General features: G+C 62.5%; 2 protein-coding genes across 5 annotated transcripts in view; one reads left to right on the top strand and one right to left on the bottom strand.

Moving 5' to 3' along the window:
- Positions 1-5,505, top strand: part of RAI1 (retinoic acid induced 1) — a 103,583-nt gene extending 98,078 nt beyond the window's left edge. For all 4 annotated transcript variants that reach the window (XM_070389628.1, XM_070389630.1, XM_070389629.1 and 1 more), the window contains 3 exons: positions 2,308-2,401; positions 3,826-3,875; positions 4,173-5,505. In XM_070389628.1, coding sequence (XP_070245729.1) covers positions 2,308-2,401; positions 3,826-3,875; positions 4,173-4,187 — 159 coding nt within the window. In that variant the 3' untranslated portion in view covers positions 4,188-5,505. The remainder of the gene's footprint in view (positions 1-2,307; positions 2,402-3,825; positions 3,876-4,172) is intronic.
- Positions 5,402-22,162, bottom strand: SREBF1 (sterol regulatory element binding transcription factor 1). Its single transcript, XM_070389632.1, is given in 20 exon segments — positions 5,402-6,739; positions 7,062-7,170; positions 7,270-7,470; positions 7,915-8,080; positions 8,230-8,362; positions 8,461-8,570; positions 8,810-8,918; positions 9,417-9,585; positions 9,723-9,889; positions 9,968-10,229; positions 10,471-10,649; positions 10,762-10,963; positions 11,189-11,223; positions 11,226-11,408; positions 11,516-11,630; positions 12,258-12,476; positions 12,577-12,714; positions 12,799-12,986; positions 13,347-13,775; positions 21,916-22,162. Coding segments are annotated over 20 exon segments (3,438 nt in total). The 5' UTR covers positions 22,007-22,162; the 3' UTR covers positions 5,402-6,506.
- Between the last annotated feature and the right edge of the window lie 1,914 nt (positions 22,163-24,076).

Below are 24,076 nucleotides of genomic sequence, written 5' to 3'. Positions count from 1 at the left end.
GGTCCCATCTCTGCCCGCTGTGCCATCCTCCATAACGGTCCCGAGGCCTCCCACCCTGGGAGCCGCCCTGAAAGGTTGGAACTGGGTGGGAGGGGTGTTCACTGGTCACCAGCAACAGTGTCTGCACCGGTTACTCAAGGATCAGAAGAGCCTCCCTGCTAGAGAGGTGGGCCTGGGCTGAGCTGGCTGGGACTAGCAGCCAGGGAAGCCTCCGAGGGGCTCGTGGGAGCAGCACCCCACCCGGAGGACACCCTGGGAAGACAGGCAGTGTCTGGCGCTCCCCAGGTCGTGGTTCGTCCCCCTCCCCTCTCACAGCCCAGGGCTCCGAGGGCCACCTGCCCCGAAACCCTTTCTGCCTCGGAGCTTGGTGGCCTAAGGTGGTCTTGGAGTCATGTGGACCCCAGTCCCAGTCCCAGCTCAACAGGAAGCCAGTTCCATGACCCCCGCAAGCCACTGTCCACTGTGAGTCTCGGCACCAAGCCCATCAGCAGGGTGTGACCGCGTGGATGGCCAGATAACCCCTGCACCCTCACAGCAGGGGCCCTTGCTCCCACCTTTGCACCCATCAGCGCTCTGCTGGACAAGAACTCCTGTGCAGGCCTCCAGGGGCACGCCCTTCTGTGTCCCCTGCTGCAGCCCCCATACCACCTGTCAGCCCTGAGCCACACCGTGCCCACCGCCCGGGAGTCTGCCTCTCCCTTGAACTGCTGGGGCCCTTGGCCGCCCCCAGGGGGACAGATCCGAATGTGCGTGCTGGGTTTAGGAGGGCCTGAGGCCTTGCTCTGCTTCCACGTCTAGAGGCCCGTCTCCAGGGTTTGAGGGGCCTCTGTGCAGACAGGGTATGAGAAGCCATCAGCCAGAGGAGTCCACTGTCACTCTTCAGCCATCAGAACATCCACGGGCCGCAGTGGGTGGGACACTGGGCCAGGTCTGGGGGCCTGTTCCTGCCTTATCACCCCTTCGTGAGCCAAGAAATGGAGGGCCTGGAGACTTGGCCCTGATCAGAAAGACACCGCCATGCAGGAGCATATGAACCCTGGTGTTCCCCCAGCTTCCCACCCTGCCGCTCCCCACCCCAGCTGGGCACCAGAGGGAGCATGCTCAGGCATGAATTAGGCCCAGGAGGCTGGAGACCATCCCTGGCCTCCCTTCTCCTGGGAGTGGGTTCCCTCCAGTCCTGGGAAGGAGCTCACCTGCCCCCGCCCCAGCAGCACAGCACCATGATGGCCAGCCTGTGCCCCAGCTCCATTGCTGGGCTCAAAGTCCTGTCCAGCTCCTCCTGAGCTGTGTGCCCTCAGGCAACTCACTGGGCTTCTCTGAGCTCTCATCACTCACCTGGGTAAAATGAACCATGATGCCAGTGCCATCAGGTCGTTAAAAGGAGACGGCCTCCACACGGACCTGGTGCATCAAACCTCAGTTACTGGTTTCTGTGACTCAGCCTCCTGGCGTGGGCCTGCTCCTTTCTCTGCTCTCCTCCCCTATCTCAGGCCTCTGCTGCACTGGGGGCGTGGGGTCTGCGGGATCTGGGGTCTGTCCCTCCCCAGGCCTCAGGTTTTGCTTTGTTCTTCCAAGGGCCTTCTTAGCATCGCCATCCTCTCCCAGTTGGTCCCCCTGCAGGCAGCCCTCAAGCTCAGCAGACCCACTTCTGAGACCCAGAGTGGCCCGGCTGCCCTGCTGGCTGGCCTGGGGTTCACATGCACCCCACATCCGGGCACCAGCTGTGTCACCCCCTCCCAAGTCCTGGCAGGGGGTGGTGAGTGGCCCCTCAGGGTGGGGCCTCTGACTTGGTTCAGCACTGCTTCTGTCCCCAGAAAGGGCGAGAAACAATGCTCACCGCCTGTCCTGGAGCGGGAGGGAGCCCCAGCTTCACTGTAGAGCAGGCCCATGAAAGCAGCCCACCTGGAGGCTGTGGCGGGGAGTTGACGGGCAAGGGCATGGCCGGGTGGTGACTGGCCTCGTGAGTTCCTGTCACCCGCTGGGCCCCCAGAGTCACTCCTTCAGGCTTTGAGACCATCCTGTAAGGCAGGAGCCGCCCCACTGTACACACCAGGTGGGAAGAGCTGTGTTGCTCAGCTGACGTCATGCAGTACACGGTGGCCAAGCCATCACTCGCCCACACCTGCCGGACACAGAGACACCTGTGGTTATGCACTAGGTATCCCACCCGGAGAGCTCCCCACCCAAGGTACCGATGACCATCCTGAGCTCTCCCACGGCTGCCGGTCGAGGTCCTGTTTGGAAAAGGGTGGGGGCCTCCCGGGCCCTCAGCTGCAGACTCACCTGTCTTCCTTTTCTCCTCGCCAGACTTGTTCCAGCTGCCAAGAAGCGGGGGCCACCATAGGGTGCTGCCACAAAGGATGCCTCCACACCTACCATTACCCGTGTGCCAGCGATGCGGGTAAGAGTTAGCCCTAGTGGACAGGAAGTCAGGGGATGTGGGCGCAGCTCCTTGAACCAGCCCCACTCGACCCTCAGCCCTTGCCCCCCGAGCTTCCCTCTTCTTCCCCAGCAGTTTTTTATCTTCTGGTGTCTCTCAGCCAGGCCCTCTGCTGGGCAATGCTGGCGAGACACGTCAGTCCCCAGCCACCTGCTGGAGAAGCATAGACTACAAGGCTGAAAGCTATATGTGAGCTGCTGTCGCCAAGGGGTGCCTAGAGCTGGGGAGGATCTCAAGCCTCAAAGAGCAGGGCCACCAGGCTGGGCCTTTGAAGTCTGAATAGGAGTTCACTGGGTTTGGGAAAAAGGGAGAGATACAGTTCAGTGACAAAAACTGAGTGGGATGGAAGGAGAGGAAATTCAAAACAAGCTGTGGAAGGGGGAAGCAGGGCCACGCCAGGCCCTGCGTACCTGCCCTGCTCTTTCTGATCACTCGCTTGTCTGTTCTGTGGGCGTTTATCGAGTACCTACCATTGCCAGGCACGCAGAGCACAGACTGCCTGCCAGAGCCTGGAGCCCCTGATCCTGGTGGCATCCTTCATGCGTGGCCTGGGTGCGTCCCTCCATGCCTCTGCAGTCGGGGCCTCACCTGTGAAGCAGAGGGGAGAGTCGTTTCTTTTTGCAGCTCTCTAGGGCAGGCAGTGAGGTCATGCACACGACCCAGAGAGGGCAGCACTGGTTCAGTTCCGGGAGGCCCCAGGACCTCTGTCCCCCGCCCCCTGCTGCCCTGGATGGGGGTGAGGATATGACAACCCTGCCACACGACACAGCAGAGGCCTCCCCTGCCAGGACCCTCCCTGCTTCCACCGCCCTGGGAGCCCCAGAGGCTTTGGCACAGGAAGCAGGGGCTGCCGCACTGGGAGGATGGCGAAGAGGGAGGTGGCCAGTGTCCCCAGGCAGGGAGCAGGCCTGAGGCAGGGCAGGCTGTGCCGCTGCTATATTAGCTGCATTACTAAGTCTCAGGAAGGCGCATAAGGGTTGCCAGGCGGAGCCCACCCAGGTGGCTGTGGTCAGCTAGCAGCTCAGCTGAGGCTGCTGGACCCAGACGAGGTTTGGAGCCTTCCCAGCTCTGCTCCCGCCCGTCTGCCTCCAGCAGAGCCACCCCTAGTGCCGGCCAGGGCGGGGCAGAAGGATTGCTGTTGGACTGGCTAGGCTGTTTGCAGGGGGAACAAGCTGGAGAATTAGGGGAGGCCTCCCTATGACTAGATGGGGTTCCAGGGGGAGGGCAGAGTAAAGGACAGGCAAACCAGCGGGGCTGGAGGGCAGGCAGAGTTTGACTTACTCTTCGAAAAAAACCCGCAACCGGGGGCGTCCGGGCGGTGGGCGCCCCGCTCCCGGCCACACACGATGCCGGTTCTGACCGCACGAACTTCTGTTTGCTCATAGGTTGTATATTCATTGAAGAGAACTTTTCTTTGAAATGCCCCAAACATAAGGTGAGTGACCGCGAGCCCCCCTTGGAGGGGCCCAGGCTGGAGAGCATTCTCCGTAGCGGGCCCATCGGCTCCAGGCAGACAGCGGTGGCGAGTGCGCACGCGAGGGCCCCGGGCCACTTAAACTCCCGCTTGCGCCCGGGGCGGGGCTAGCCCGGGGGCGGGGCGCGGAGGCCAGCCTCCAGGCCCAGCTGCCGGCGGGGCTTCGCTCTCACTGCGAGTCCGGGGCGGGTCCGGAGGGGTTGACCCCTCGGCACGTGCACCTCCGTAGGCAGCGCGCCCCGTGTCTCTTTTCTGCAGAGGCTGCCGTTGTAATCCACTCCCGGCCGGAGGAGCCGCCGGAGCCAGCCCGCCCGCCGCCGAGGAGAGGAGCCGCAGGCGTAGCCCCCGGGCCTTTGCCCTGCTTCCGGCGCGGGTCCTGAGCGGATTCCTGATCCGGAACCGAATCTTGGATCTGGCCGCCTTGGGCGGAAGCTAGTGGTCCCCGGTTGGGTAGAAAACACGCTCCGGATCCTTCTGCTCCTGGCACCGGACGGCACAGGGCCTTCTCGCCTCCATCCCCCGGCCAGGCTTGGAGAGGGGTTAGCCCGCGGAGTGGCCAGACCCCTTGGGACCCCCAGACTCTGGCGGAGCCGGGAGGCCTGTAGCCTGGGGACACACTTCTCCCCTGAAAGTTCCAGGATAACGTGGTACACATTCCACGTGGGTCTGTCGTGGCCGTCAGCCGGACACCCTGGGTGTGGGTAGGGATAGGGGATTGGCGAGTCCTGACCCATGCAGGAGGGGCTGGAGGCTGGGCGCCTTAACTGCCCAGCCTCGGCCAAAACCTGCGTGTAGGTCTGGAGGGCCGAGCATCTGGGGCCTGTTCTCGAGGGATGCGACCTTCCTGGGTGTGGGCAGACTTGCCCCCGCTGGCTTCTGCTCGTCCCCCTTCCAGCCCACCCCATCCCTGGAGCCCAGCCTGGGAGTGCAGAAGGAGTCTCGATCCCCAGCAGACGCGTGACCAACCCTCCGCATGACCACCGTCTCCAGGGGCCGCAGCGCCACTCGCACGGGAGCGGAGACAGCGCTAGATCCATGTACACACCTGTGTGCCCCTCTATATATATGTCACATAGAATGTATATATGTTGGGAACATGCTCGCTTCTCCGTGTGTCGCCACTGTGCGTCGTGCGCCCCTTAGCACGGGGCCCTTGCTGGGAAGGTGGCTCCAGCGCTGCCCCCTTCCCCATGCAGCCACCACCGCCCCGGGCCAGTGCCCACCAGTTCGTCCGCCTGTCTGTCCGTGTCCTCAGCTCTGTCCACGCTTCGATAGGCCTGACGCAGCCCCAGCCTGGGGCCGCCCTAGCAACTTCCTGTACATATGACTGTAAAATGGTGAACGTGTGTATTATATCCAGCCTCGTTATATAGTGTATATATATGTATACATATACATATATATAATATATATGAAGACTGTAAATGTTAAGACGACTAGTGTTCTTATTAGTATATTGCTTCACACTGAAGATTGTGTGTATCGAGCTGTTTCTAAAAGATGTTTATTTTCCTTAAGAGTAAAAAAAAAAAAAAACAGTCATTGCATTCAGAAAAAAAAAGTCAATAAAGATACAACGATTGTTTTGGAATTCTGCAGCCCGTGGATTCTGACCAGATTTTCCTGGGAGAGGGTCCAGGCTTTAGGGGCGGGCTCTGGGACAGGAATGTGCTGTCAGGGAGAGAAGCCCCTGCTGCCCTGCCACAGCTGTGTGGCCTCAGATGAGGGGACAGGGGTTAGGCAGGTGACACACCCAGACACACAGGAAGACCCAGGTTGTAGTTCCTCCCGTCACCACAGATTCCCAAGAACATATCATTCCTGGACCTAAAGGGGGCAGAAGCTGGGAGGGGAAGCAAGAAGGAAAGGCTGAGACCACAAGGGCCCTAAGGGTTAGGAGATGAGAGCGCGCGCCAGGGCCCAGGTCAGCTGGAGGGAATAAAGCCAGGCCTCCCAAACACAGAAGGGCAGGTGGCAACAAGAAGCCTTTGCCTGGGTGCTAGAGGGACAGAAGGCCCAAAGAATCCCCTCTGGTTAGCCTCTCCCCAAAGGAGCAAAACCCAGATTATAAATAATTTCTTTTTTTATTCTCTGTACAAAACTTCTCAACCTATGAAAATAAAGTCTGCAAAAGGCAAAGTAACGCCTGAGCCTTGGAGGCCAGGAGGCTGGTGCACTCCGATCTACACTATGCACAGGTCTCCCTAGATGGGAGGGAGGCACAGGGGGTAGGGTCCCTCGGTTCGGTGAAATGCACCCCTCTCTTCTCTCTGGAGGGAGGGGGAGAGCTGCGGACTGGGGGCCCATGACACCCAGGAGCGGTGTCACTGGGAGCACGTGACATCCGGCGGCGGCGGCAGGCCCCGGTAATTCCCCAGCCGGCCACCAGGGGCCAGCACTATCCTGGCCACCGCGCGCCGAGTGCGGGAGCGGGCTGGGTAGGCCCGCAGGTCAAGAGCAGACGTCTCTGAGGGTCTCCAGCCGCCCAGGGGCCGCGCAGTCTGTGGACTGGGCGTGAGCCCCGGATCTCCGGCGTCGCTCTCGGCCGCTGATACGGAGACCGGGCTCTAGGGCAGGCCCGCCGGCAGGAGTCTAGCTGGAGGTCACAGTGGTCCCACCGCCCAGGCGCATGAGCATCTGCTGACAGTCGTGCAGCAGCCGGCGGTCACCGAGCTTCTCCAGCGTGCGCGCCGCCTCGGCCAGCATGCCCACGCGCTGCCCGGGCGCCGACAGGAAGCCGGGCGGCAGGTAGCAAGAGGCCAGCAGCAAAGCCTCGGCCTGCTCCCGCCTCGTGGGCCGGGACTCCAGTTCCGCCGCCGCCGCACCTGCGCACGCACACGGGAGCACGTCAGGGGCGGGGGCTGCGCCAGGGTGGGGCTCAGGCCCCGGCCCCGCCCCTGTCGCCTGGTCCAGCCTGCGCCCCCACGCCTTTGGTTTTGGGCTGCCATGCAGCTTGGTCCCTTCCGCTCCTTCCCCTGGAGCACAGAGCGAGTGCTCCACAAAGGACAGTCGTCCCCCGAGTCACAGGTTAGGGCTCCCATCAGGGGCCACCTAGAAGTCCCGAGGCTCCTGTGTGTCTTATGGTCTCCCTCTGCAGCCTTCACCTGGCCTGCGACCCTTCCCACCTGGGCCAGCCGGCCTTCTCACCTCCTTTGCAGGGGCCGACCCTCCTCCTCAGGCTGCGATCCAGAAGCTGGTGTGTCCGCGCTGGGCTGGCCCCTGCCATCAGTCGGGCAGTGGCTTCATGTAGGAATACCTGGGCAGGAGGAACCAGGAGAGGTTCAGGTCAGGCCCCACTCCCTTCAGACACCTCATGTCTGTCCCCATCGCAAGTCAGGACTCTGTGGGCACTCACCCTCCGCATGGCAGGCCGAACATTCTGTGCCAGACGCCTCAGGCCACTCAGGTCCCTCTGGAAACCGCGAAGCTCGAGGGCAGAGGCCTGGGCCCCACCTCCAGGGCCCTGCGAGGCCTGGGTGGGTGCCGGCAGCTTCTGCCGCTGCCAGAGGCTGGTGCGCGCCACAAGGAGCAGGTCACACAGGAGCAGCTGCAAGGCCTGGGGGTGGTGGGTAGGGCAGGGCAGGGGTCAGGGCCTCTGGCTGTGGGAGAGAAGGCTAGGGGGCCCGCGGTGCCAGGGGCCGGCTCCGGGCTGCACTGCCGAGGCACTGCACCTGCCTCACACATGCAATGCAACAGCAATGCACCGCGGGGCCGCCCGCTCTCCAGGCCCCCATGCCCCCACCGGCCTGCGCGGCAGCCTCCAAGGAGGGCCCTGCCACATGTTCACCCCACCCTCCTCCTAGGAGGGCAACATTGAGGCCAGAGGGAGCAGCCATTCTCCCCTGGACCCAAGCCTTAGCCAGAAGGCAAGGCCGGCTGGGTCCCCCGTCCTGTGCTGTTGGGCTGACCCTGCAGTCTTCTGCAGCCCAAGGGGGACCATCCAGGGAGTGGAAAGGCCAAGGCCCCTGAGACAGGCCAGGCCCCTGGCCCCAGCCCTTACCTTGTCAATGGAGCTGTCAGCTGGTGTGGTGGCCAGGCTGTCCTGCAGGTACCCACTGGCCTTCTCACACATTGCCAGGCTGGCTGGGCCAGACTCAGCCTTCCCGCGGCCTAGAATGGTCCGGGCAGCCTTGAAGGAGTGCAGAGCCGCCCTGGGTAGGGGTTTCCTGTTGGGGCCAAGGCAGAAGTGTCATGGTTGGACCTCCCTCTGCCCTGGTTCTGGCTTCATGGGAAGAGCATGGTGAGACCCCAAGGACATAGAACAAAGCTGGGGGCAGGGTTGGGGGTGGGGCACGAGCATGCAGCCTGTGCTCACTCGGACTCCTGCAGGGCATGGGGCAGGTGCTCCACCAATGGGTACAGCCTCTCGGCTGCCTCCTCATCCCGCCGAAGCCAGTGGGTCACCACAGCTGTCAGAGAGGCCCACCACTTGGCCACCGGGTCTGTGCCTGCAAAGGGGGCACAGGAGGCAGAAACTCAGCCACACTGCACCCGAGGCTGAGCTGCTTGGCACTGGGGCTGAGGGCGTCACAGGTGGGGGGCTCACCGGGGGTGGCAGCCATGCTGGAGCTGATGGAGAAGCTGCAGGTAGGAGCTCCGGCCACGTCCGAACAGCTGTTCAGCAGCTGCAGGTACCCCAGGGCATCTGAGAACTCCCTGTGGCAGGAGAGGACGGGCGGTCAGGATGGCTGGCAGGGGTCCTCACCTCTGCACACAGCGCAGCCTGGCCTCCTGGCTCCTCCAAGAGCCTCCATCCCCTCGTGCTGGGCCGGTGGGAAACTGAGGCCCAGAGAGGAACCGAAATGCACCTAAGGCCACAGTGGCCCAGCTCTGGCCACCCACAGGCTCCACTGAACAGGGGGCTCTGGCCTGCTGAGGTGCACAGAGACACTCACTTGTCCCCCTCGGCTGATCCAGGACTGGGGCTGGGCTGGGCCACGCAATTCAGTGCTCGCTCCAAGAGATGTTCGCGGAACAGTTGAGTCACCTGGGCCAGGGGATCCACTGTGGAGAAGAGTGGGCGAGTGGAGGGGCGAGAATGGCCCCACCCCTCCTGTGCACAGGCACCTCCCTGCACTAGGGATCTTTTCTGGGCACAGGAGGGCCTGGCTCTGAGACAATTGAAAGCTGGTGGATAAACACTCCGTCCACCTGTGGACAGGATAACCCACCTGGGATGCACGCCCTTCCCCGACCTCCTCACTGCATGGTGATGTTGTCTGGAGCACCTCTTGAATCAGCCCCCTGGCCCCCTGCCCCGTCTTCCTGTTTGCCTCTGAAGAGCCCCCGCTGAGACAGACCCAGGTTGGCCTCCCCATCTGCACATCCCCCTAGCCACACCAGATGGCAGGGCAGCAGGCCAGGGTGGGCCGGGACAGCAGAGAGGCAGGGGACAAGAGACTGACCAGGGAAAGGCATGAGGAATGGGAACGGGGGACAGAGGCGGCGGCCAGCTGTGGGGAAAGGGGTGGGCACAGGGAAGGGCCCAGGGAGAGAAGGCACCTGGGTTCCCAGCCACGCTGTACAAGCTGTCCCTCGGGGCGCTGCACAGGGCCCAGTTGCCATCCACGAAGAAACGGTGGCCCACAGGGTGGCAGAGCCACTGCATGGCAAGGGGCACTGAGCCGCTCTGTGCCAGGCAGGCCTGGCGAGCACTGCTCAGGAAGAAGCGCTGTTGAGGAAGGAACGGGCCGTCAAACTGAACCCTGGCCGAGACCACGGCGGGCCCACAGCCGGCCCCATAACCACGTGCCTTTCTGTGCAGCCCTCACCTACCCACAGAGCCCCCACTGGTCACCACCTACTCACTGTCAGAAAATGCAAGGCCCGGGGCAGACTGGCCTTGACCCTGAGCGCGGCGGCCACGTAGATCTCAGCCAGCGTGGCCACGGACACAGCATCTCCAGCGCACTCGGCCAGGTTCAGGGCACTCAGTGCCAGGTTGGCAGCAGCGAGGTGCCCACCTGAGTACTTTCCTGGAAGATAAGAGGGCGTGAGGCCAAGGGTGGTGTGGAGGCAGCAGGACCCCGGGGGCCCAGCCCTTGCTCGCATACCCATGGTGTGCAGCTGGTGCAGCTTGTGGTAGACGAGGGCTGCGTCACGGGCGCTGGTGCGAGCATCTGCCTGTAGGGCCCTGTCCCTCCGTAGGCCCCCTGCCCAGCCGGCCAGCCAGCGGCCCACCCAGAGACGTTGCAGCAGGTGGCGGATGAGGCTCCAGAGCAGGCTGCAGGCCAGGTCCAGGTGGGAGGTGGGCAGAGGCCGGCCCAAGGCCCGCAGGGCCAGCCACAGCTGCTGGGCAGCCTGGGCAAAGTCCCCCTGGGGGTGAGGGGTTTTCAGGTAAGAAACGTGGGGCTGTGCTACTCCTCCACCTTGGGCCTCCTGTGAGGACCACACCATCCCAGCAGCACAGGCTGGGCCCCTAGGGGTCCACAGGAGTCGGAGGGGTAGTCAGGAGTGGGAAGAACAGGGGAGGTCCACGGTATGCCCAGCACCTTCCCAGACACTGCTCGGGGTCCCAGCCTTGCCGGTTCCCATCCCCCAGGGTCTGGCCACTTACCCTGGCCAGGTCCAGGTCGGCCTGCTTGCGATGCCTCCAGAAGTGCACGGCGGGGCATGAGTGGGGCCGAGTGACTGGTTCTCCATAGACAAAGAGAAGTGCCAAGGAGAAGAGCACCAGCAGCCCATTCATCAGCCAGACCAGTGGGGGCAGCAGCCATGGGGCCCAGCCAGGACCATCTAGGGGCAGACAGAAGCTGGGGACACAGAGGCTGGGCACCCAGGAAATTCAGAGCCCCAAGCCCACAGGACAAGATCCACCTCTGCGAGAGCCCCCCTCCTACCACCCTACCTCTGCCCTCAGCACCCAGCATGCTGCGCCTGGGACCGTGGTTGATGCTGGTGGTGTCGGAGGGGCCAGCAGGACCCCGGCTACCCAGCAGGGAGGCCAAGGGGTTGCAGGAGAGACAGAGGAAGACGAGCGCGCACAGGGCCAGGCGAGAGCGGTCCAGCATGCCCTGGCTGTGGGGAGCAGGCAGCGGCTCTGGATTCACCTGGGGGGACGGGCAGGGCAGTGAGAACAGGGAGGCGTGACCCAGAGAGCACAGCTCCAGGAAGGAGGGGTCAACTCTGCCCCCTGCCTTACTGTGGGAACCCCTCAGCCCTGTCTTTCTTCTGTCTATAAAAGGGGAGGTGGGATGTGTGAGGGGCCTGATCCAGTCCTGAGGCTCGGAGGAAGTTGCTGGATGACAAGAAGGGAACAACACTGCAGGCCCCACCTGGCCGTCCTCAAAGACCGGGCTGTCGGGCTCCAGTCACTGCCACTTCCACCGCTGCTACTGCCCCTGCTGCCAAGGGACAAGGGGCTGCTCTGGGAGGGCGAGCCGGCATCTGAGGGGGGTGGACTCAGGGTGTCCACCACCTCTGGCTTCATGCCCTCCATGGGCACATCTGTGCTACCTCCACTGCCACAAGCCGACACCAGGTCCTTCAGCGATTCTGTGGGCCAGAGAGGAGCAGGCTGGAGTGAGCTCCACACCCCACCTCACCCCAAATTGGAGCTCAGGACCTGGGGGAGCTGCGAGCCAGGGAGGGCCAGCACTCACTGCTTTTGTGGACAGCAGTGCGCAGACTCAGGTTCTCCTGCTTGAGCTTCTGGTTGCTGTGCTGAAGGAAGCGGATGTAGTCGATGGCCTTGCGCAAGACGGCAGATTTATTCAACTGCAGGGGTGGGGTGGGAGGGAGATGGCACAAGTGGTCAGGCCAGAGAGCTTGGCACTGAAGCGAGAGGGCAGGGCTGCTTTGCAACACAATCGCCTCAGGAGATTTGCATCTGCTATTCCTACTCCCTGGGAACATTCCTCCCCTAGAACCTGCCGCCCAGGTAAGTAAGATACAGACAACAGCACCTGGCTGGCTGCTGTCAACATCACTCCACCTTATGCCTCACCCTCTCACCTCCTCCAGGCCTCTGTTCACACATCGCATCACCTTTGTGAGGCCTTCCCTGACCACCCAACTTAGGTTTGCAACTTCCCCCATCCCTCTTCTCTCCAGCACAGCACTTATGCCACCTGGCGTACCCCAACCCAGCTCTGCTGGCGCCCCCGCACCCTGCTAGAACGTCAGCTACTCAACAGCAGGATCTCTGTCTGTCCCCTGAAAATCCCCAGCACCTGGAAGAGCCTGTGCCACCCGGGGCTTCCCTGAAGCTCAGCTGAACAGAGCTGCCAGGCCCGAGGAGGCTGGGGCCCCAGGACTGTCTGCCCAGCCCCATCTTCCTCCTCCTCCTCCTCCTCCCAGGTGCCTGCTTGCCCAGAGCCGCCCTGTTAGGGCCTCAGCCCACACCTTGGCCTCGGTGCCCACCACCAGGTCCTTGAGCTCAACGATCTTGTCATTGATGGAAGAGCGGTAGCGTTTCTCGATGGCATTGTGGGCTGTACGCTTCTCGCCGCGGCTCTGCGCCGAGCCTGGAGCCTTGCCACTGGCAAGTCGGTTGATGGGCAGCTTGTCAGTGTCTACTACCAGTGGCACCGTGGCCAGAATGGCCCCGCCACTCACCAGGGTCTGCAGGGCCAGGCAGAGTTAGCAGGTGGACATGTGAGCAAGCCTCACCGCCCCCCACCCCACCCAAGCCACCCACCCCCACCCTGCCTGAGCCCCCTACCTGCAAGGGCGCTGCCTGAACAGCAGTGCCAGGGCCCAGGGAGTGGATGCCTGCCGCTTTCAAGGGGGCTCCCACATCTGTTTTCACGGTCGTCAGGAGCAACGAGTCTGCCTTGATGAAGTGGGGCTGCAGCAGGACCTAAGGACAGGAGGGGCCTCAGTCGTGGGCTATGGGTCTGGGCCCAGGGCTGCCACCTCCCTGATGCCAGCCAGACCGCCTCACCGGGACCTGCTGTATCTGGGAGGTCACAGCGGTTGCTCCAGGGGCCACCGTGGGGGTGGCTGTGGCTGTCAACAGCTGCTGGGGGGCCGCGCTCTGAACCTGGCTGTGCAAGGAGACGGGCGGGACCCCTGGCAGGGAAGCCAGTGGCAGGCCAGCCAGTGACTGCGAGCTGCTCCCCGGAGGGGTCCCTGCAGAGATGAAGGCTGGGGCTGAGGACACAGGCTGTCGCAACCCACTTCCAACCCGTCCCCCAGGTCCTCATCACCATGTGACCTGGGATTAGTCACTACCCCTGTGGCCGTGGGTTCCTATCTGGATGGCTCTGCCCAGGGCTCTGATGCAAGTATGCCAGCCTCCTAGCCAAGAATCGCTCTGCGGAAGGGCAGCTGGTGTGGACCCCGGGCAGTGAGGGAAGTGCTTCATCCACAGGAGCCCGAGAACTGCTGGTGAGCAGGCGCCTCCAGCCACAGAGCAGGGGCCCGACTGCTAAAGCCTGCAAACTCCTCTACCAAAAGCACCTGACTCCCACCTCCACATGCCCTCCTTACCTGTGAAGCCTCCCGGAGGGCTGGGGTAGCCCACAATGGGAGCAGAGCTGAACTGCGGTGGGGTGGTGGCCGCAACACTCTGCGGCAGGAGAGCTCCAGGCAGGGGCTGGGGGGTGATGGGCTGGAGGACAGTCAGGGGCGCTGGCTCCTCCTTGATCCCAGGCACCGGGGAGAAGGCAGGCACAGATGGGTATATCTTCAGGGGGGTGGGCGCAGGCTGGGGAGGGGACAAGGGTGGGGGTGTCGCCTTGGTCACCCCCAGGAAGCCTTCAAGTGAGGAGCTCATCGTGGAAGGAGGTGGGGACAGGCTGCCCGGGGAGCTGGCGTCAGGACTGGCAGGGTCTGTGGTCCCTGCTCCGCCCCCAGTGTAGGGCGGGTCGAATAGGCCCGGGAATTCGCTGTCTTGGTTGTTGATGAGCTGAAGCATGTCTGCGGGGAGGAAGAAAAGCTGTGAGCAGCAGTGGAGCAGGTGTTGTGTGTCTTCACGCCGCCCCCCACCCCTGACACAGTGTACACGTGGGAGCAACGCCACAGAAACAAAAAGCCACCCCCAGGAGGCCACGCTCACAGACACCCGGGACATCTGGAGCTTTGCCCAGTGCATCAAACAGCCTTGCGACACTGGACAATGCCAGTGGCCCCCGAAGCAGAGGTCCACGACCGCTCAATTCAGAGCTGCCTTTGCCAACCCATTTCTCTGTGCAATAAACCGAGACTTGGGGCAGAGTCAACCACTGGCCGTATGTGTGCCAACCAGTGTGTCTCGGAATGTTCTGGGCACAAGCCCAGGCCCTGTTTGCAGCCAAGCAGCTCGGGACCGGCCATTCAAGCTTCAGTCTCCCCTCAATGAAAGCCAATGCCGTCTGTCCTGACTCTCCTCCTCATACAGACTGGACACATGGCCCGCAGCAGCCCAAACTGGCCACAAGCCCTCTCCCCCAGCTGGCAACCAGCAGACTGGCTGGGTCAGTCCAGGGCCCTCTAACCCACTGAAGGAGTCATCCACTGGGTCAAAGTGCTCTGCAGGACCCATGAGCAAACCCTGGGAGCCCCAAGTGTCCCCCAGACCCCCAGCCTGGGCTTCTGGCGAAAGTGTCCTCTCACCAGCCCTTAGTCTCCCCATCTGTACAGGACAGACAAAACACTTTGTGACAGGACAGCTGCACAGAGTGGGGCCTCAAGGTCACCTGAGTCCCTCCTACTGACAGGTGCCAGGCAGGAAAGTGACTGCAGGGGACGACCCAAGCTGCCAGGAGAGCACAAGGGAGGATGGGGTGGGGGTGGGTGCCAGGCTCAGCCCTCCTGTCCTCAAACACAAACACTTGGCAGGCCCTCCAGGTCTGCACAGGTCATAGTGCACAGTGCTTTCTCCCGCAGGACCCCCTACCCCAGGCCTCACGAGCCCCTTTGATAGTTGGGGAAACTGAGGCCGAGAGACGAAACTGGCTGACCTAGGTCTCCCACTGTCTGTCAAGCCCAAGGTGCCCCCAAAAGGGAGATCCAGGAGACAGAGGAAAAGTGGTCCTCCCCGCTGTGGAGCAGATGTGGGAAAGCCACCCCCTTACTCCGGACGTGGGCGTGGGGAGCCTACTCCTCTTAGAGCAGGGAGTGTGTACACCTCCCCTCAGGGCACCGAGGATGGAACCCCTCTGAGGAAATGAAAGCTCTATAATAAAGGGGTGGAGGCCTCCAAAAAATACCTTCGAACGTGCAGTCCATGGTTCCGCGGCCCGGGCCCGTCGCCCCTCGGGGCGTCCAGGCGGCTGGCCTGCCGGTCTCCGAGCACAGACTTCACCTGCGGAGCCGGCGCACTTTAAAGCCGCTGAGCGACAGAGCTACCCGCCGGCCCCGCCCCCGCTACCGGCCCCGCCCCCGCCCCGCCCCGCCGGCCAGCCCCGCCCCGCGTAGCGGCGGGCCGGGCATGGGGTGAGCGCGCGCGGCCAATCAGCGGCCGCGCCACCGCCTCCTGGCGCCCCGCCCCGGCCCCGCCCCACCCCCACGGCACGCGGCTCGGGTTGCGCCCCGCGGCGCCGCATGGGGGCCGGGGTTACTAGCGGACGCTGGCCCTTAACCCACTAGGCGCCGACGTCTGCAGGGGTTACTGGCGGTCAAGTCAGAGAAGAGCGGTGGAACGAGGGGCTAGAGGTGCCCCAGCTCCGCAGGTAAGTCTCCGGCTCTCTGATACCCTGAGCCGGTCTCGACCACGCTCAGCCTCAGTTCGCTCTTGGGAAATGGGACGAGCACGATTCTGGGCTCCGACGGGGACAAGTAAAGGTGTTACTGGGTGCAGTGCTTAAGTGAGACCTAGGGCCACCTGGCAGTGGGTGTGGGGACCTCCCCTTCCTAGGGCGCCCCAGCATGGGCCACACCTCACTGCACGAACCCCTGGCAACAGTCACTTCCCAGGGAAACTGAGGAAGGGAACATACCCCAAACTGATGGCCAGTAACAGCTGAGCCCGAGCTGAAGCCCCATACAGACATCCCTTTGAAGAGGGGCCTGGATCTGGGACGGGGTCAGTGACACCCCCACCCCCAGCAGTCTCGGGGTGAACCTGACTCACTTATTCACTGCAGGGTCAGGGGAAGCCAACAGGCAGCCCAGTCCCTGGGACAGAAGGTGAGGAAGTCCTGAGGTGACAGGCTCTGGGGGTCTCTGGAGGGGTGCCCAGAACCTCTCCCCTTCTGTGTAAGGTTCGAGTTCTACACAGATGAACAGAGCCTGGCCAGCAGCCCAGGTTGCCAGCTCCAGCTTTTGTGGCCAAGTGGACTCCAGGCTCATGCCAGCCTCCAACTGCGGCCAAGCCCACCTGCAACCCTTTCTTGGTGTCCTGCAGCCTCAGAGGGTGTTGGGGGCAGAGACCCCCTGGCCCTGATGGCTCTCACTTTCCAGGAGGCTCCTCTCATCACATATCCACCCTTCTTTGTTCGGGTCCTTCCATGGCCTTGCAGCAGGTGCCAAGGACAACTGAATTCTCCACCTCCCTTCCTCCTCAGCTGGTGGGTGCTCACACCCTCCCTCACCCCCCCAAATCAAGACATTGGTGTTGGCAAGGCTCCTACCTCACCTGAGTACCTTGAGACTGGGAGACACTCAGGCCTGAATTCCAGGGCTGACTCACACCTGAGCCTCTGCAGGGCCAGGGCCACCCAGAGTCAAGCCTACCTGCTCCTGACCGTCCCTCTCCCTGTCTCATGCTCTCTCGCCCCCTTTGTTTCCCATTTCACGTGTCTTGGCTCTGTCCCATCTAGACCAAGGACATAGAAGGGAGAGGCCCACAGCCGATAGGGTCAGGAACAGCTGCCAAGAGGAGGGCTGGCCTCGGGGACATGATCTAACGAAGACGCAGTGCATCTGGTGGCATGTTGAGGGGCCACCACCCTCTGAACTCACGGTCTGACTGGGCCCCCTCTCACTCTCTTCTAAAGCCAGGTCTGGGTGCCAGAACTTCCCTCCACCCTTCACTTGCTGTGCAGTCCCAAGCAAGTCACTCTCCTTCTCTGAGCCTTCACCTCTGGCCTTGGAGCAGGGGATTCTAGGAGGCAAGAGAGCCCCCCCTCCAGGGTGCACAGTTTAAAGAAGCTCCCTCCAGTCCAGTGGGCCTGAAAGGCTGGACAGGGCTCCCACAGTGGGGCCCCTCCGCCAGTGAAGTAAGCACTCACATGACCTAAGACTCAAGGCCTGCATAGCTCCTGCACCCACTCTATGGGGAGAGGGGAGGTGTGGACTCAGCCTCAGGGGGCCCACCTGCCCCTCCCCAAGCCTGGCTTCATCTTTTCCTCTCCTGCCCTGATTCTATCAGGGCCTAACAGGAAACCTGAAACCCTCTGCCCCCTCCCTGGCTCTACCTACAAACCTCCCTCTGAAGGCAGATGTGGGCCTTTTATTCTCGGGCCTATTTATCCTGTGAGGCCATGACAGAAATCCTTGGGGGACCCCCATCACGCCCACCCACAGGAGCCCACCTCTGACTATCACAGGAGCCTATGACCCACAGGAGCTGACACAAGGCCTTGCACCCCAAACTCTTCTTGCATGCCTCCTGGGACAGGGAGCTCACCACCTCCTTCATATGGCTTGGCCCATGAAGCTCAGATGTCCCTAAATGCCAGGCCAGTGCCAGGTGCTGGGGGTGCAGGAACAGAGCGTGAAGACCTCCCAGTGGAGCTTCTGTTCGAGTGCAGGAACAGAGCGTGAAGACCTCCCAGTGGAGCTTCTGTTCGAGTGCAGGAACAGAGCGTGGAGACCTCCCAGTGGAGCTTCTGTTCGAGGGAGGCCAACCGTCTACTAATCCGTGGAGGAAGGGGGTGCAGGTGATGAGCATCGTGAAGAAACAGAGGGAGTCAGGGCAGGCCTCTTTGTGGAGGGGGCATCTGAGTAGAGGCCTGAATGAAAGAAGGGAATGGGCCAGGAGGAAGGATGTCACAGGCAGTAGGAACAGCAAGTGCAAAGGCCCTGAGGTGGGAGCAAGCTTGGTGTGCTATCAAGACAAAGAAGAAGCTGGTGTGACTGCAGAAGAGGGGGTCAAGAAGGAAGAGGGTCAAGGAGACAGCCCAAAGCTGGAGTTCCAACCCACGTTTGTCTGTCGCCTGAGCTAAGAACACCAATTCTCAGGGAATGGGCAGAAAAGGGATTTGTAAGCAGGTCACAAAGTCTGCAGCAGACAGCACAAAGCAACAGCACCACTCCACCTCTGGCTGCGTGAGGGAGGGCACTAGGCAGCAGTGGGAAGCGGGCTTGCACCCTGCCAGCCAGCCCCGCTGCTCCCACCAGCATCTCCTGGAACCTCCCGAGAAGCACGGTTGGCAGGTTCGCATGTCCTCAGCCGATCATATGTGCAGCAGGGGCACAGGGTGCCTTTGTGTGTGTGGGGCTGCCCGGGGATGTGGCAGGTGCCTGCTCTTCCTGGAATGAGATGGCCCCGGAGCCAGAGCCCCAGGGGAACCTGAATATGAGCCCTCTAGCCAGATGAGGCCACTAAGGCTCAGAGGGAGGCTATGTGCCCCAGGTCTTCCGACTGCCAAGTGAAGAACCTCAGACCTACACCCAGGCCTGCCAACCCCCCAAGCCCACAGCCCCTAGCCCCGCCTGCCAGGGGCAGGAGTGAGCCCTGAGGCCAGCCTGGCTCTGTCCCAACTTGTTGCCACCACTCATCCCAGGTCAGGATGTGCGTGCAGAGTGCTACGCAGAGGGGAGGCAGTGTGAAGCTCCAAGGCTCAGCCCTGGCATTGCCCCCTCTGAAGTGTGTGTGTTGGTTCAAAGGCAGCACACTGCTTCCGAGCTGCCAGGCTGCTCTCTGGAACAATAAACCTCCTTACACTCTCCCTTGCAATGTGTCCTGTTTAATCAGAGCATCACCAGCACTGGGTTTTATCGTTTTTACCTACTTTGGGGTGCTTTCCTTAGTCCTCACAACTGTGTGACTGGAACCTTGAAGGTGCTTTAATTTGCATCTCTGAGGCTGCCCCGAGGCGGTTGTGCAGCAAACAATCAACTATGGCCAGAAACCCAGAAACACATGCTGGGCTTGGGCCCTCCTCTGCCAGCTAGAGATGGATTTACTGCAACATGTTCTTGGCCTGGGAGGCAATCCCCACTGGGCCTGGCCTTCCTGCTGCTCCCCACACCTCAGCTGGGCAGGTGGGGGTAGTGGGCATGTCCGCCCCCAATCTGTATACCAGTGAGGAGATAACCATGGCATTTCTGAGGCTCTCCCCTCCCCTATCACAAGTGCAGGTATGCACGCCCAGTAGGCCCCAGGGTCAAAGGGCACATCCACGGGGCCTGTGGCTGGCAAGACACAGGACAGAGGCACTTGCTCTGGCCAGGAGTCATTGCCACCTGGCCTGCCCTATCAGCTGGGCGAAGTCCAGACCCCAGGCCTCTGCCCGGTGGTGACCCCACCTGAGGCTGGGCAGGTCACCTAGAATGTGTGCATCCAGTGAGGTGACCACCGGGCAGAAGGCAGCTCCCAACTGCTGGCCCACTCGCCTTCCTGGACTGCCTGCAGCTCTCCCCACCCCCTCACAGGTGCGAGGGCTGGAACTCACAGGGATTCACGGGCAGCCCACCTATGGCCTCACCCCAGCTTTCCAGGGCAGCCGCTGCAACCTGGAGAGAGTACACAGCCACACCGGGAGGGCCTCTGCTTCCTGCCACCTGGGGCAGATGGGCCAGGCACCCAAGGCAGGAGAGGGATGGAGAGGGGCCATGTCCAGGGGGAGAGGCCTCTCCCAGGCTCTGCCCTCAGGACCTCTGGACGTGAGGATGAGGCAGGAGAGCCATGTGGGGGCAGAGTGTGTCCAGGGCATGGGGAGGGCCTGGAGGGACAGGACTCACCACGGGAGGGCGGGCCCGGCCCACCTGACAGGTCTCAAACACCACACTGAGACAAGGGACTGTATCTTGGGGTTCTGGGCAGCCATGGTGGTTAGGGAGCTGAGCAGGCATGTGCTGTGGCCAGAGCAGGGCTGTAAGCCATCTTGAGCTTGTTTTCTAAGGAGGGCCCATGCTTGGCAGCACCAGGGAGAGACCTGGGCATGAGAGACTGTAGGGAGAGGCCTGGGGGGGCAGGTTGGCCCCCATGTACCTCTTTGAGCAGGCTGGCCTGGAACCCAGGAAGCCAGGTCCCTGTGGTTGATTTAGGGACTGGGTTGAAGGCAGACACCTGGACTTCAAAGACGAGTGAACTGGGAAGCCCAGGCAGAGGTGACTTCCAGCTATGCACTGGAGGCCCAGGCCACCCCTTGACCAGGCCCACCCGACCAGCAGCGTCCTCCAATCACCCCTTCGTCACTGAGCAGCATAGTGCAGTGAATGAACCAGTGGGAGATAAGGCCCTCCACGGCATCAACACACTCCCAGCACTCATGCAAGGCGGCTCCCACACACCCTCTCTCATGGCCACAAGGGACCCCAAAACAAGAACGGGAGAAGGAGGCTGGGAGCAGGTGGATCTACCCAGAGTTGTGGTGCAGTGCAGCCAGGGCCCAGCCTGCAGCACAGGACTTGGGGCTCCTGGTGAGGGCGCTGGTCACATGACGGAGTCTGGCCGAGGCACATGCCCAGGCTGGGTGGGGCTCAGGGCCATGGGCAGACTCCCTGATGCCAGTCCTCCGTCTCATGAGTCAAAGGCTCTGGGCTAGGATGAGGTGGCCGTGTGACCTGTGACCGTTTCGACCCACTCCCAGGCCCCCAGCATACCTCCATATAGAGCAGCCTCCTGAGTCCCCTGCTCTACAGTGTCACACACATACACACACTCACAATAGGAGACCAGCATTTAAGAGCGTGGGCTCTGGAGCTCCCACCCTGGGTTTGAATTCTGGCTCTACCATGCTCTGCTGTGTGACCTGGGACAAGTCACTTAACATCCCACTGCCTCTGGGATCCAGTTCAGCTCTCACCTCCGAGTCAACGCTGCCTGGCCCTCCTCTCAACTCCCCTCCAGGGGACCTGGCAACTCTTGGGCCCTACCAGCTGGGTTCCCAGAGAGCCATCCAAAGAGGGGTTGGCTCAGTTGTGTCCATTTTGCTAACCCTAGGGCGGCCATAGGCTCCATGGATGAGTCCATCCAGGCTGTGGGAGGTTTGGGTCCTGTGCTCAGGGCCTGTTTTCCCCATCAACCAAGTGCAAGGTAGCCAACGTGGCTGAAACTGCATAGGAACCTCGGAGGCAACCTGCGGAGGCTGGAATGTGCTCTGTGCTCCGTGGGCAACAGCCTCCTGACTGGCCCCGCTGCAGCTTCGCCCCCAACACCCTCTTTGTAGAACAACCAGAGCAGTGTTTCTAGGTGTGTAAGAGAGCCCGCGCTGCTGCTCCCGCCTTTCCCTGCCAAGTCCTCTTCCACCCATCTGCCCAGTCTCACCTGTGCCCCTCCAACTCCTCGCCGTGCCCTCTGCAGGGAAGACATCCTTCTCGGGGCTGAGCTCAGGTCCCACCCCACCGCCCTACCCGAAGCAGTCACCCTGCCCCAGCTCCACCACAGATGTAAGTATCCGTTTATGGGTTTCCTTAGGGTGGGTTTGTGCTTCCAAGGAAAGGGGGAGCCCAGGTCTGTGAACCTCTGGTGCCTAGAACTGGGCCTGGTATTCAGTAGACGCTCGATAAACGTGTGCCGAACCGATACCCGGAGCCAGCTAGGAGAACCGGGCCCTGGTCTGTCAGGGTCCGCGGGACCGCGGCGCGCATGCGCAGGAGCGCGGGCGCCGAGCTGAACTCTCCGGCCGGAGGGAACGACCGAGAGTAACCTCCTGCTGACGTCAAGGCCGGGGCGGGGCGGGGCATCGGCGACGCCGGGTCCCCGGCTCTCGCCAACGCCGCCTCGCGACTGAGGACTCGGTGGCCGCGGGGTGCGGGCCGGGGCGCCCAGAGGCGCACGTGCTCAGCGCCGAGCCTCCTACAGGACCCAGCGGGCACGGGCAGCTCCGCGGGGACAGGACCGCGAGGCCCGCAGCCCTCGGCGCACAGACGCGGAGCGCTCCGCACAGAGGCGCGGGCCGCGCCCCGACGCCCTCCGCGCCCCCGGCCCGGCGCCGCCCGTGCGCGGAGCCCAGTGGCCCTGACGCACCTTCTATGTCGGTCAGCAGCGCCGCGTCCAGCTCGCACGGCTCGGCCAGCGCCAGCTCCAAGGCCGCTTCGTTGAAGGGTGGCTCGTCCATGGCGCAGTCACCTCCTCTCGGAGGTCCGCCGGGCCCGCCGCAGCCGCTCCGCGCGTTCGCGTCCCGCCCGGAACTCGGTGGTGCCCAGCGCCCGCGAAAAGTTCCTCGGAAACTGGGTTCCCGGCGGCGGTTCTGCGGGGCAGGCGGGGCGGGGCGGAGCCTTGCAGGAGCCCCGCCCCCGGGTGGACGGTCCCGCCCAACCTGAGGAGCGTCAGGCGGCCCCGATCTGGCCTGCGCACCCGCCCCCTGGCCGTTCCATCCCTGCGCGGACTGCTGCGGGGTTCCCGCAGGCCCCGGCTTCTCCCGCACTGAGCAAGGAGGCCGAGTGGAAGCCCCGGGTTGGGTCCGTCCCAGATGTCGCTGAACTTGGGGCAAGAAGTGACCCGACAAACTTCATTCTGAGATTTGGGCCTTTAGAAGACAGACTAGTCCAAGACCTGCTGTGTGCCCTCTGGCCAGTTACCTCACCACACTGTTCCTCAGTTTCCTCAGCTGTAACGGGGCTTGATGGTGTCCCCGCATAGGCTGACTGGGACGTTAGTAACGGTGGCCGGCTGGGCCTGTGAGATGAGCCTGCCCCTCCTTCTTTAGATCTTCTGAAGAGTCTGGAAGAGGCTACAATTTCCCACTCTGACTTACTCTGGTTTCCTCCCAGATCCAGCTGTGGGACTGACAGAAGGGCTGGGGGTTAGTGGGCCCAGTCCGGCTGCTGAAGGTGGGCTGGCCTCTGCACCCGGAGTTTAGGAGCTCACCAGCACAAGCTCACACAGCCACCTGGAGCTGTACCAGGACTGGACCCCGTCCCCAGAGCAGCTGGGATGAGGTAGGGGCAGTCTGTGCTTTGGGCCTGGGACCCCTTGCCCTGGATCGGGACAGGCCCGGGCAGGTCAGAGGAGACAGCTAGACTGGGGAGAGAGCTGGACCAGGACCCTGGGTCCTGTGGGTTGGGGGCAGAGCTAGGTGCCAAGGGAGGGTCCTAATAAGGTGGACTGAGATACTAATATGCAGGTGCTGGAAGTGTGGAAGCAGTGAGCAGAGGCACCCTTGGTAGGGGGCAGCCAAGGAGCCTTATCAGAGGTCTGGACCCCCACCTCCACCCCCCACTCCTCAGTGAATCCAGCCATCCTGAGTACTGCTTTGCTCAGATGCCAGATATAGCCTGTCTGACCACACCCTCTGACAGAGTGACATTTGTGGCGCACTTTGGAAGGGGGGTGTTGCCCAGGCCAAGAAAGGCTTTGGAGGCCCAAGTCCCTGGGGCTCAGACTGGACACGCAGGGCTCTTGGTTCCCCTCCCGGAAGTGGCTGCGGTGGAAAATTACCCAGAACAGGGATGGCCAGGCCCCGGGGGACCTCCAAACCGCATCTGTTTCCCAAGTGGTCCTGCTCAGGGACCCTTGGGGCCTGGTCCTCCAGATGAACTTCTGTGGGGAAACAGCCCCCTGCATCCTGATGCCCAGGCCCCACCCCCCCAAGTAGGAGCCAAGCACCCAGAGGGCCTTGGGAATCTGGGGAGTTCCCTGAAATTTCCAACAGGCCTTCCCAGGGAGGGGAGGGGGTGCTGTGTGAAGCCTGAAGACCAGTTTCTTAGAGTCAGGAAACAGGTCTGGGTTTTCACCTGCTTGCTGTGTACTTGGAACATCGTACTTCACCTTTCTGGTGTCTGTAAAATGAGAACACTCCTTCCTGCTGTAACCCTGCAGAGTCTGTTGGAGTCAAGGTCAAGACAGACGTGCCTGCTTGTCTTGTAGCCGCCTATACCGCATATATAAAGAGCAAGCTCAGTCAATATGCGCGTGTAACTGCAGCAGTTCAGGAGAGAGGGTGATGAAGCAGCGCCCAATGGAGACCCGCAGCCAGCTCAAGTGAAGGCTGGCTGAAGCCCCTGTAGGGCCCAGTCGTGTGAGCGGGGAGGAATCTGCCACCAAAGAGATCACTGTTTCACTGGGCAGCCTGAGACCAGCTGGGCAGGGCAGGGGTCCAGGGGAGGGTGGGGAAAGCCGGGTGGGGCTGCGGCTCTTCGGGGAACATGGTCCTCTGAGCGCCCCTCCCCTGGCCTTCCCGGGGACT

This window comes from Bos mutus, chromosome 19 (genome assembly GCF_027580195.1).
Source record: "Bos mutus isolate GX-2022 chromosome 19, NWIPB_WYAK_1.1, whole genome shotgun sequence".
NCBI classification, from domain to species: domain Eukaryota; kingdom Metazoa; phylum Chordata; class Mammalia; order Artiodactyla; family Bovidae; genus Bos; species Bos mutus.
This window is presented reverse-complemented; position numbering and strand designations above follow the sequence as displayed.